We start from the raw sequence: 13,289 nt of genomic DNA on the forward strand, positions 1-13,289 counted from the left end.
TGTCACAATGTCACCTGCACACAGAGTCCACCGGACACTGTTTGATTATTCAGTCTTTTTCTAAGTGTATCGTCATGAAACGTAATGTTGAACCGAGACGGAGCTCCTGGGTTTTTGCTGTTTCTCTGACTGCTGGTACAGTCTGACCTGGGACGTCCACTCCTGGAGGGACTGTGTTAACACCAGAGATGGGCAGTAACGCGTTACTTGTAACTGATTACTTTTTTCAAGTAACGAGTAAAGTAAGGGATTACTATTACAAAAACGGTAATTAGATTACTGTTACTTTCCCGTAGGAACGCTGCGTTACTGCGTTACTAAAACCGTGATTTTTTTGCGAGAATGTCTCATGACAGTGACGTAAGCAAGTGCGCCGTTAGTGACAACAGCTGTGTGCAGATCAACAGTGGATCATATATCGAGTGCAGAGAGAGTATGAGCGTGCAGCGTTTAAAGCGTGGAAGTACTGACCTTACTTTGAGTTTGATTCCATAAAAAGTGACAAAAACATTAGTGTCCGCTGTGCGTGGGAAGAAAACTTCTTTTTACAGCGAAAAAAACCCCTAAACTTCCGACAAGCACCGAGTAGCTACGACGTAATGGGAAACTCACAGAGAAACTCGCGGATTCTTCCACTGACCGCGGCACACCTGCACCAGGGTAACCCTCCGCCTACCTCACTCCTGCTTTACAGGTGAAAATAGAGCAACAGGACCGCTGAGTCTTTGACTTTATTTATTTTCTGCTGTGTTTTACTTGCATCTATTTGAAAGACTGAGTGTAAACACAAAAATATTTTATTTTATGTGCAGGAATGTGCAGAAAATAGATTTAAATGTTAGACAAATTTCTTCCAGTCAGAGAATGTTGCAGATAGTTAAATGTTTGCTTGATGCATAAAGTTAAAAGATTAAAACTAATAAAACAAGTTTTAAAAAGAGACTTTTCCATTTGATTACATTTTGTATGATGGATTATGCAGAAAAAGTAGAATTGGGCTGAAAGATCTATCGCTTTATCACCTCTTCAGGGTGTAAATCGTGTTTTTAAAAAGTAACTAAGTAACTAAGTAATTAATTACTTTTGAAAATAAGTAATCAGTAAAGTAACGGGATTACTTTTTTGGGGAAGTAATCAGTAATTAGTTACTGATTATGTTTTTCAAGTAACTTGACCAACACTGGTTAACACTAGCATGAATGCTTTTATATTAGTTCATCAGGTGAATGTGATGTTGTTAGCCTCTCGATCGAAGCAGTAAGAGTGAAAGTGTGTCATCAGCAGAAGAATCAGAAGGATGCTGGACATCTCAAAATCCATCATTCTTGATTCAAACATTATGTTCCGTTCCTAACATCACTTTAATCAGACAACTTTTTTCTGTTCTGTCAGATAATGCACTTTGTCACTGTGTGAAAGGGGTAAAAAACTAAAATGATGAAACGCCTAACCCAAGAGTCCCGAATGAACCCAAATGGGAATCTCTGGAAGGTCGCTGAGGTTAAAGCTATTACTAAAAAATCCCTACGGTTACCGATCTGTGGTGGAGACGGAAGATTAAACCTGAGCGTTGTGAGACACTGGGAACATCCTGCAGTCACGAATGTGAGCTGTCAGCAGATATATTTAAACTACAGCTTATCAATGTTAGCATCATTTAAAGTTATTCTTTAAGTCGGCTCCAGACTATCAGTGCATGTATGGAAAGACGTATAACAGTAATTAATATTTTTAATATTTTCAGTTTTATGCTCATGGACACCTTTAACAAACCTTCATATAAGAAGTAACATGATAGTAACATTTATATTGAAGATGTTTCACCATGACTGAAACATCTCAGGACTAATGAATGAGTTTCCCTGCGATGTGTGCAGGCATAATGTGAGAAATATGATTTTAATCATTCTTGTTTTCCTGTTTTTCTTCCTCTAACTGAAACGTGCAGCTGCCTGTAAAAACCTTTTTAGTTTATAGATTATTTTCATTATTCGACAGAGTTATGAGACACAAGTCTTTCACTCAGACTGTCGTCTTTGATTCCATACAGTGTGTTTGTTATTTTTTACATATAAAAATGTAATAAGATTATTTTTAAAAATTATTGGTGTTGTTTTTGTTTTATTTTATATCATTTTCAGAGTCTAGGTCAGTGTTGAGTTATGGACACAAACCTGATGTTTGCTATCACATTTTACAAGCACAGCTGATTGTTTGTGGCTTCGTGAAGCAAATATTTCTTTAATTTGAACTTACGTTTGTTTATGTGCAGTTTTCCCCACCTGTGAGCCCGTCACCCAGTTCAGCTGTTCCAGTGGACGATGCATCAGTGTGGAGTGGCACTGCGATTCAGGTGAAAGCATAAACCGGCTCTAACCTTGGCCAGTGGTAACTTTATTGTCCCCAGTGGGAAATTGATTTGCAGTCTCTTCACACAGAGAGAGAAAAACAAACAAACACACACACACACACACACACACACACACACACACACACACACACACACACACACACACACAAAGCCCAGAGAAAACAGCCCAAGTTTTTCATCAAAACAGTGCATTGTGCAACAGCAACAGCCCTCATGGTTTAGTGTTATAACCAGGATTATATGTACCTTACACCCACCAGCGTTCATAATAATAATCTGTCACTGAACTTTTGTGCATGTGTGCAGATGACGACTGTGGAGACGGCAGCGATGAAGTGGGCTGCATCCAGTCTTGCTCCAATACCCACTTCCAGTGCTCCAATGGTCGCTGTATCCCCGACCACTGGGCCTGTGACGGCGACAACGACTGCGGTGACCTCAGCGACGAGACCTTAACCTGCAGAGGTGGACCTGCATGTAAGCGATGTCTGCGCAGCGTGCTAAAATGCTGATGAACAGGTTTTGAAATGACCGACACATCCTGTCTTCCATTTGCTCAAACAGCTAGCGTTAACCTGTTTATTTATAATACACCGTCATAGATCGAATCATCGCACACGAGCTGCCTGTGCCACCTTCACGAGCGCTGACTTATATTTATTTGAGTGTGCAAATGATTTTAGTTGCAATTCGAATCAGCATTTAAATGTAGGTGTTGTAATTACAAGTTTAACAGCTAATCAGCTCGAGTCCACTAACTCTGTGTTCACACTGCTGTGTGACTGAATCTTATCTGCTCTGTGTGCGCGGGAATTTTACCATCAGGACTTGAATCGTTTAATCGAATTATCACACAAACCTTATGTAAGCTCCTAGAAAACTCACAGCTCGCTTGCTTGTCACTAGAATGTGTGCACTATTCATCAAACCATTTCCTGATGGGAGCTGCAGACGTCTCCTCCCCCTGTGTCTAATTCTGCCCCAGAGGCTTGAATTTGTCTCTGCTGTGCTTCTACTGTTAAATAGTTTTCTGTTTTTTCATTTAAGCATTAAGCCATCACATCCAAATCAACACACACGGAATATACAATAAGGTGAGCTTGAACCAGTGAGTCAGACACTATGTCTGACTATGGATCAGCTGCTCAACAGAAGGTTGGTAGTTTGATCCCCGGGTCCTCCGGTGAGCACGGTCGTGTATCGTTGGGCGGGTTTTGCTTACCCACCCAACCATTCTTAAAACACAGGCTGTGCACGCCACAATTACACACAATTACACACACACACACACACACACACACACACACACACTCGTTTTTTTTGGTAATTTATTTCAACATGTGAACAATTTACAAGTACATTTAGAAAAGAAAAGAAAATAAGAAAGAAAAAGATACTATACAAATTACATACAAAAAAAACGTTCTGATTAATTTACATGTTGAAAGGGAGGAAGTACACACTTATTTAAATTATTGCCATAAATTATCAGTTAATATTTAGTTGCTTCCTTACTGATATCATTTGTAATAAAAATAGTGAACAGATTTCTGATTTACTATATCCTGTAATATCACATCATGAATTTTGTTTTTTTAAATAGAGACATTCACTTAATTTAAATATTTTCCTTTTCTTTATAGTTGGAGAAGATCATATTTTTATAACTCTTTTTGAACAGTTTTATGTTTGGACGTTGCTTTAATTCCATATTCAGACTGTTCCACAGTTTCACTCCATGCACAGAAACACAAAAGCTTTTTCTTGTAGTACGAACCTTCGTTGTTTTGAAGTTACAAAAACCCCTTAAATTAAACTTCCTTCTTTCAAAACAAACGTACTCTGAATATTTCCTGGCAGTTCTTTATTTTTTGCTTTGAATAGAATTTGTGCTGTTTGGAATTTCACTCGATCGTCAATTTTTCAATATTTCAGTGCAAAAATAGTGAGTTTGTACGTTCCTGTAACCTGCACTGTGGATGATTCAAACTGCTTTATTTGAAGAGTAAAAAGTGACTGTAATGTTTTATAGTTATTGCCCCAGACCTCTGCACAATAGCAGAGGTCTGGTGAAACCAGTGAACAGTAGAATATGAAGTGATGTTTGTCTAATACCTGCTTTGCCTTGTTTAGTGTTGCAATGCTTCGTGATACGTTGGAATGAATATCTTACGTGAGCTCTCAGTTAAGTTTTTCATCTGTTATTACCCCCAGAAATTTATTTTCACTGACTCTTTCAATGTCAGCACCATTTATTTGAATCTTTGCGTTTGTATTTAAACGACTATTTCCAAATAACATAAGTTTAGATTTTCATATCTTAGTGAGGACCTCTCACTGACATATGCTTTCCCTGTCCCCTTACTCTGACCATGAAGAGTGGATGTGTAACCCTGACCCTCAGCCTAACCCTAACCAGCCAACAGGGGACAAAGAAATTACACAAAATTACTAACAAGCAAAACGGGACAAAAACTAACGAACAAAAAAGACCAGCTCCCGGGAAGGGAGGACCTGTGCTTCGGTCCCCGAGGGAACACTTAACTAGGATAATCAGGGTGGATTTTCTGCGTTCCAGGACCCAAAGGCTTACAATACCACTAGGCATTCACTCTCACATTCAAACTGGTGGACGGCTTAAATTTGTAGCACCTGCCCGGGGCAACTGGAAGCGGGCTGCCCCCGCGCATCGCCCCTCTGGCCAACACCTTAAATGTCTTCAAACTGGTGGGCACAGCATTTTGTCCCCATAAGGACTGTTGGTCTCCACAAGTATAGCAGCATGCCTGTTTTCTGTCCTCACAAGGATGTCTAAACACGTGCACACACACAGGCAGCCGTCGTACCCGGTTGTTTGATGAAACCCGTGTGTGTGATATACTAAGCAGAGCGATTAAAGAAGACAGAAATATCTCGGAGACATAAACCTTAAAGACTTGTGAAATAACTCCATTCTTCTCGGGGTGCTGACCTGTTATAGACGCCGCTGCCCGGCTCACTATCATAAATATTTGCCACCAATACGTCTCTTTTAAAATAAAGGTTAACTGCGACGTTTTTGCCCGTGACACTTTGCTGTATATCTCAAAGGCATTCATTGTCAAATTAATTTTGTTTTAGTGTTGCCGCCGGTGATCGAGTGCAGTGCCGAGGAATTCCACTGCGTCACCGACGGGACCTGCATCCCGGAGCGCTGGAGCTGTGACGGCGATAAGGACTGTGAGGACGGGAGCGATGAGAAGGACTGCGAGGGCACGAAGAGGATGTGTGACCCCAAGGCTAAGTTCACCTGCAAAGATACAGGTAGTGAATACAGCGCAGTGTTAAACACCGTGATAACAACGAGCTGTGAGTTAATGTGCAGGTGACAGGTAGAAACACACAGAGCGGTCCTGGAGGTGCCACCTCTGTGTTGGGGTCCTGTTGTTGTTGTAACTCAACAATTAATGCAAACTGATGTTTCGTAGCTTTGAGATACTTTCCAGATTTTTTTGAATGTTTACACTTCATTAGTCAGCTGACAGTGATGCTGTGGGTCTGACTGCGGTAACATCGGGTCCTGAGGCATAAAAATTAAACTTAGCATGGATTTGAGTTCAGTAAGTAAACCTTTAAACAAGAGTGAACGTAGTGAAATCCAGCATATGAGAGAGTCCACAATATTTGAATGAGTTATAAATGAATCTGAGCATCTGCGTGTGGTTCTTGAACCAATCAGAGTCTGTTTAAACCGTCCACGCACCCCGACTGAGCATCTACCTTCTTGTATTAAATGTAAGAAAAAGGCCAAAAACAAAAAAAGTCCTGCAGTCCTGGAATTTTCCACTTATCACTAAACACTTTTCCTTTTCCTTTTTGCTGCATGGTGACAGGTTGGCTAAAGCACACAGTTATTATTCTCTCTAGTTCTGCCGTGTCAGATCTCTGTTCACTCATGCAGTTTGTTCTGTCCTCCTCTGAAGAACACAGTGCCCTCTCTGGAAATATTCAAAAAGGCCTTTCTAAAAGAGCCGGTCTTTGCAGCTCTGACGGATGAAGGAGAGCCAGAGATGAAGAGGATAATCTGAAGCAATGCAACAAAACAGCATCTAGCGTGATAGCAGCTTAAGCAAACTATGAAGTCAAGCTCAGGCACAATCTCAGTGACATCAGCTGATTCCTCAGTCGATATGCTTCAATGGATCAGATTTAGCTTCCCCACTGGTGCTGCACATGTGCAAACCAGTTCACAGCCCAGCTTTCCCTTCCTGCTCCCAGTTCGTGCACGTGACAGAGGCGTGTGCTCTTTCTTTACGCTGTCCATGTGTGAGTATAAAAAGCAAGCACGATATATACCACCGATTAGATAATTACTATGATGCAGTGAGATGCTTCACTTGACTGTGGTGCCTGCTATTAATACTACATATTAATAAGTAATGCTAATAGTACAAGCACAGTAATTTATCCAGAAGCACTTTTTTTTTTTGCATGAAATATCTAATCTCATGCCTTTAAATACAGTGTTTGATAAAGTATTCAGTCACAGGGAGGAGAGTCAGACATTTAAATGGGGGGAAGGATTTATTCTCAATTTGAAACTTTTAGCCTGAGACAGTTTAATGAGGAACTTCTAGCCTGGAATCACTGCCAGATATTGCAGGAATAAATCTGGATTACAGTGCCCACTGTATACAATCCATCCATTTATATGGGAGTGGATATAGTGCGTGCTTTTATCAGGGATCTTTACCTTTAGCATTACACTAAGTATTACAGTGTTGCTGTGCAGTCAGGATCACGTGGATGATATCAGCAAATATTCAGTTCAATTCAACTTTATTCATACAGCACCAAATCACAACAACAGTCGCCTCAAGGCGCTTTATACTGTAAGGTCGACCCTACAAGTATGAAGCTCTTTATACACGGAGCGTCTAATTGGTGAGAAATGTTCAAATGCACACAGAAAACACTGTAAATGCACTCGTCTATTATTTAAAAGTGCATTTGCAGCCACACTGAGGACCATCTCAAGAGAGTAGCCATCTCTCATTTGTGGCTACGCTAACGTTTTGTTGAATTAAATATGAAACCTGATATTTTAGTAGGTTGGTTATATTTGCAAAGAAGATAAAAAAGTATTTCACCCTCAAATAAATAATAATAAGCAATAGCCACGCTTAATAAATCCACTCAGGAGGAGGTTTCCCCGTCGTGCCGCCCACTCTGAACAAATCCGTTTCCCTCCTTTTACATCCTCGATCCATCCTCTGCTCGCAGACTGTGCGGTTTTCAGGCTGTGTCGTTCAAGGTGAAATTTTCAGGATGGAGATAATTCAATTACACAAATGATTAACCTCCTTGTCCATGTGCATTAGCACAAAAACAGCCCAACACAGCATCTGCGCCACAAGTGTCGAGCATATTTTACTCACGGAGAAGCGTTTGTGTTTATCTTTGCAACTACTGTACCACTAAATGAGACATTTAGAACCTGACGGGTTAAATCAGCAGCGTCGTGTGAATGCATTTTTATTTAAAAGCAAACATACGCAGTCGCGGCACCATCCCATGTGAGTTTGCACCGATCTGGCGCCAAACACGCCGGTGGGATCGAAAATGTGGAAAACATACAAGCTTTGAGTGATGCTGATACATCCCAGCGTCTCTGTTATTCACCCCCCTCGTGGTTCTACCTACATCTTCCTGCCCGCAATGGGGGATTTACCAATCAGGCTCCTTTGCACAGCACAGGGAATATTGATCGTATGTGGACTTTTTCATCGGTTTAAACACAAACCTGAGAGGCAGCTTGTTGACTGTGGCCTTCTGGGAATAATACATGGCGTTTGTTTTAAGGTTATGACAAAAGAACTGAGAAATCCGTCTCCCCCTGAACGCATCACTCAGCAGGGAGCTTTATTTCTGAATCCTGTGGAAATAAGGAGATTTCATCAGCTGGTCATCAAATGTTCACCTGCTTGAAAGATTTGTGCTAATGTTTGCTCGGCTCCTGCAGGCAAGTGCATCACAAAGAGCTGGGTGTGCGACGGGGACATCGACTGTGAGGACCGCTCGGACGAAGAGTCCTGTGAGTCGGCTGCGTGCAAGCCGCCCAAGTACCCGTGTGCCAACGACTCCTCGGTCTGCCTCACGCCCGATAAGATCTGCAACGGCAAAGTGGACTGTGCGGATCGCTCCGACGAAGGACCCATCTGTGGTAATGATGTCTTATGTCTAAAGTATGTGGACACACGAGTCGTGTGTGATTACTGAGGATCTAATCCCACAACACTGGATCAACCAGTGAACATAATGTTCTACACATGGCTCCGCCTACATCCAGAGCAAAGCTCACCCACGCGCTTCTTCTGTTTTATCGCGTTTTACCGTCCGCTGTCACACTTTTTGTAAAAATTCCGGCTTTTCTCGTTTTCCTTTCTGGCGCTGAGGTTTCCAAACGCAGCCTTTTGTTGTGGACAGCTAATGCGGACAGCTCATCAAACGCTCAGTCAGAAAAAGGTTGGAAAAGTTTCCGGAGTAGTTGAGTCATACCAGTGTCAACGGATTCTGACAAGTTACACAGCGGATAATTAGACATATGACAAAACTTGTCAACGGCGAGATCCAAGCTGACTGTAACGGCTGTTCTTCCTCAGGAACATTTACACCCACCTTTCAAGCCCACGAGAGAATGTTTCACATAAGAATCATTGTAAGTGGGAAGACTAAAGAGAAAGTGTCATAAATAATGACTTCCATCCACGGAAACTTTGAACGATGCACTTTCTGCATGGATGGATTAATGAAAACTTGATGTGTAGCAGCAGTTTAGAACCAAAGAAAGCCGATGCAAAGACAAGCAAGCCTTTGTTTAAGGCAAATCTGCATTTACAGGGTTTCACATCATCACACGTATGATATGCAAGTATGTTGTGATGTTGGGAATGCCAAAAATCTCCCACTGGAGCTCTTCGGTGTCCCGTCAGCATGTAACTGGTGTCTGTTGAGACCAAAGGGACAGAATATGAAGTCTGCAAGAGTTTGTCCAACAGCCTTCAGATGAGACAGATTATCTCATGTGAGCAGCTCTTCCCATCTAATCTCTTAAAAGTGAGCAGCCTAAACGCGGAGGTTCATTTTCGAGAGCGTCACTAGCCGAGCCTCGTGGGGGCCTCACAGGACCCTCGAGTGTTTTTGTAGCTAAAAGAGCTTCTGGCTCCTCATTGAAAATTAGGCTGTGTTCAGATGGGACCTCAGGGGTCTGATTGAGTTGCACCAGCTCAGCAGGATTCACACCCACCATTCAGCCACTGTGACTGTTTTGTTCATTTCTCCTTATGTTGCTAAGTCCAGGTCTCGTTCACAGCTTCATTTTCACTCCATGTTTCATCTCGAGCTGCTAATTAACGAGAACTTTACGACAGGATGAGGAGCACAAAGTTAAGACTTGTTTTTTATGTAATTTCTGGAAAAAATGAGTTTTTTCCTGCTTTGCTTTAAATGCAAATAGACGCCACTCTTCTCCTCATGAATCTGCACCACCTGCTGTTTATGTGCCTGCTCATTACACACCACCTTTATGCTTGACTTATGATGTCTGCAGCAGCTCACAGTTTAAAAGACCACGTCTTTTTTCTTATGCGCAAATATTAAACCTTTAGGATTCCTGTCAGACAGACACAGATTCATCTCTGTGTACTTTCTAAGATTTCGGGACCTTTCTTCACCCCAGATTTGTGCCTTGTAGCCAGAGGGGGCTGCAGTCACCAGTGCACTGTGGCACCGGGCAAAGGAGTTGTGTGTTCGTGTCCCCCCGGGCTTCACCTGGACTCCAGCAACAAGACGTGTGAGGTGGTGGACTACTGCGGCCGTCACCTGAAGTGCAGCCAAGTGTGTGAGCAGTACAAGACCACAGTGAAGTGTTCCTGTTATCCAGGATGGATGCTCGACTCGGACGGCGACAGCTGTCACAGCACAGGTAACAGACCCGAGCCTTCTAATGTTTGTTTCAGTGATGCTGCAGGCTGCCTCCAGCGTGCAGCACTGCCGGTCTGTGGCTGCAGTAATAATACATTTGTCCTTGGCCGTGATGCACCTGCACCGCGTTTGATTTTGAGTTGTAATCGCAGCTTCTGTGCGAGCGAGTAATTGAAAAATGTGAGTTTTAATTATGGAGAAACGTATAATCGATTGATTCTGCGGACGGTAGCGGCTGAAACACGAGCGCGTAATGGGAAGGTCCTCGTGTTAGCGTCTGTGAGTGGTAAAAAAGTGAGGAGGTAGTCCGAAGAACAGTAATAGACGGTGATTTAGAGTATCTATCTATTCAAATCCAATCAAATGTGAAGAGGCTCGGCTGCATGAGAGCTGTCTGTTTCCATCTCCTGTGATGCTGAGTGAGCCAGCTCTGCTAGCTGACTCACCTCAGGCCCAAACACACACGTTTAACCGGCCTGGCATCGCATAATAAAGTCAAACTTTCTCCTGATGTGATTGCTGTGACTCACTAATCCACTTGATTAGACTGCTTTGAAGCCGCTGCAACACAATAGTTGCACACATGCTGTTGGACCGTCGCGTTCAGATTTATGGACCTGGCTTTGATTACTCGCTTCTCTCTTTGGCGCCGAGATTGATGGCAGTTGCAGCTCTAATCTTACATTAACGCAGGAAAATACACAATTTTCTCTGGGAGCTGATCTGAATTGTACAGCTTCATCATAAATCACGTTTTGCATGCAAACACAAGCATTGCACCTGAATCCTGAGAAGCGTTGCTGCTGGATGCTTTGTGAAGTCCGGAGCTCACGTCTTTTCTTCCTTTTCATATCGCAGTAATAAATGGGGGGAAAAAGCTGCGAGTACGCGTCGTCTCTGCAGAAGCATTGTAGCTCGTTCGGTCGCAGCACTGAGATGTGACATTGAGGCAAGGACACAGTTTTAATTACATCTGTGTTCCCTAAAGTGTGACTGAGTAAAGCGTGCTGTGAAGAAAAGACTTGCAAAAGTTTTTGAAATACTAAGTGCAGTTTGTGTACAAGTGTCCATGTGTGGCATGTTCCAAGCGTTAGCTGTGCGCCTCTCAGGAGACGAGCTGCACTGGAGGCAGAAATAGCGTCCGGAGCCTCGGTGGGCGAGGCCGAGTTTGGGATTGGGAGCGCTGTTTGCCAGCGTTACGACTTGTCGCTAGATTTAGACACTTCTCAGAGACCCTACAGCATTTATTCCTCAAAGGACGCGACTTACAAATGTATCTGCTTTTTTCAGAAACGGGAAAATGCCGCGCGTTGGTTCCCAAAGTGTTTGGCAACACGTCGGTTTGGCTGCATCCGATGCATATAAATGCGCGCCACATTATGGCTGAGCCAATGAGAAATGTTTAAAAGCGTGTCATCTGCACAGCGCACTGAGCCGAGTGGAAGCCGAGTGAAGGGAATATATCGAAGCAAATTAAGCTTAATTGTTTTAATTACTATGCAAATTTTAGCAGTTGTCATTAACAGCACGAACAGCGGCTCTGTGCTGTGTGACTTATTAAAATGTCTTCTAGGGAACAAAAGAGCCTTCGATCTCTGATTGTAGCGTCTACGTATCTGCATGTGCTGCAGCACGCAGCCCTGAGAGCCCAGGAGCTCAGGCTGCCATTAATGCCCAACGCTACTATGGCATCATCTAAAGCTAGCTGCTAGCAGTTAGCACAAGGCTTGACATTCACTTTAATGGAAAAGGGAAGCAGATGTGTGATTTTAGGTAAAGCAGGGAAGGACGGTGACTTCTCTAAAAAGGCAGCAGCCATGCAGACTCGCGGCTCTAATATTTGCTAAACAAGATCATTTAATTCCTCGGTGTGGACGACATGTTTTAATAACAGGAGCTGGCACTGTGTGGGTACTGCAGGACAACAACGACCACCTTATCCATCCATCTGCCTGCTTATGTGCGCGTCAGTGTCTCCACTTTGTTGCAGGACTTATTTATAAAAATAATAAAGCTGTTCTTGAGATTGAATTTGCTTCCTGCTCAGTGTGCACACACCGACAGGCCTCAGCTGGATGAATAGGAGAGGTGTCAGATTACAGCAGAGAGGAAAAAGGAGCAGAATAGGTCAGCGGCGATGTGCACGTATGTGCACGTATGTGCACGTATATGCACGTATGCATCCGGTTTGCAGAGTCATCATTTTGGTTTGACTTTACAAAAAGACAAAAACCTGCAAGTCTTACCAAATATTTATATTTCATGTGATCCATGAGGGTCGAGGTTTATTTTAGTTTTCATGGTCGTATTATTTTTTTTCTTGTCTGTTTTTTAAATATATTTAGTAACAATAGTCAGAAATGAGTCTTTGTTAATACCTTACGGTGAAAATCCTGATGAAGACGGCCGCAGTGCTGAGTCTCATTCTTCTCATGGTGCGTTGATAACTTACACGTACTTATTTCGACGGTCTCGCCTTCACCAGATCCCTTTGAGGCTTTCGTCATTTTCTCGATCCGGCACGAGATACGACGAATAGACCTTCACAAACGAGACTACAGCCTGCTGGTGCCAGGACTGAGGAACACCATCGCGTTAGACTTCCACTTCAACCACAGCCTCCTTTACTGGACAGACGTGGTGGAAGATAAGATCTACAGGGGGAAGCTCTCAGAGTCTGGAGGTATGCTCTCACACTGTCAGTAAGACCTTCACGCTTCGCTCGTTTTTCCTCTCAGGCAGCGACGACGGTGTTGTTCTGTTTTATTCTGCTGCTGTCACACAGACTCATTTCTGCTGCACGGGCCTGATATTGGCTCCTTACAGTTTATCTCAGGTTGAGCAAACTTAAAAATACTGCACAAGTCTAAAGCTTTTGTAGTACAAAGTCTCATAAAATGATGAATCAGAATTTCTCATTCGCTCTTTATTTTTGTGGGTGGCAGTGCATTCACTG

The 13,289-nt window shown here is 42.9% G+C and overlaps 1 protein-coding gene across 6 annotated transcripts in view; it reads left to right on the forward strand.

Moving 5' to 3' along the window:
- The window catches only part of lrp1bb (low density lipoprotein receptor-related protein 1Bb), a 250,031-nt gene that overhangs the window by 133,206 nt on the left and 103,536 nt on the right, over positions 1 to 13,289 (forward strand). For all 6 annotated transcript variants that reach the window (XM_040027788.1, XM_040027789.1, XM_040027783.1 and 3 more), the window contains 6 exons: positions 2,273 to 2,353; positions 2,678 to 2,848; positions 5,492 to 5,674; positions 8,373 to 8,573; positions 10,089 to 10,334; positions 12,819 to 13,016. In XM_040027788.1, the coding sequence (XP_039883722.1) occupies positions 2,273 to 2,353; positions 2,678 to 2,848; positions 5,492 to 5,674; positions 8,373 to 8,573; positions 10,089 to 10,334; positions 12,819 to 13,016 (1,080 nt within the window). The remainder of the gene's footprint in view (positions 1 to 2,272; positions 2,354 to 2,677; positions 2,849 to 5,491; positions 5,675 to 8,372; positions 8,574 to 10,088; positions 10,335 to 12,818; positions 13,017 to 13,289) is intronic.

The sequence above is a fragment of the Simochromis diagramma genome, unplaced genomic scaffold (assembly GCF_900408965.1).
Source record: "Simochromis diagramma unplaced genomic scaffold, fSimDia1.1 OVJJ01000343.1, whole genome shotgun sequence".
Lineage (NCBI taxonomy): Eukaryota > Metazoa > Chordata > Actinopteri > Cichliformes > Cichlidae > Simochromis > Simochromis diagramma.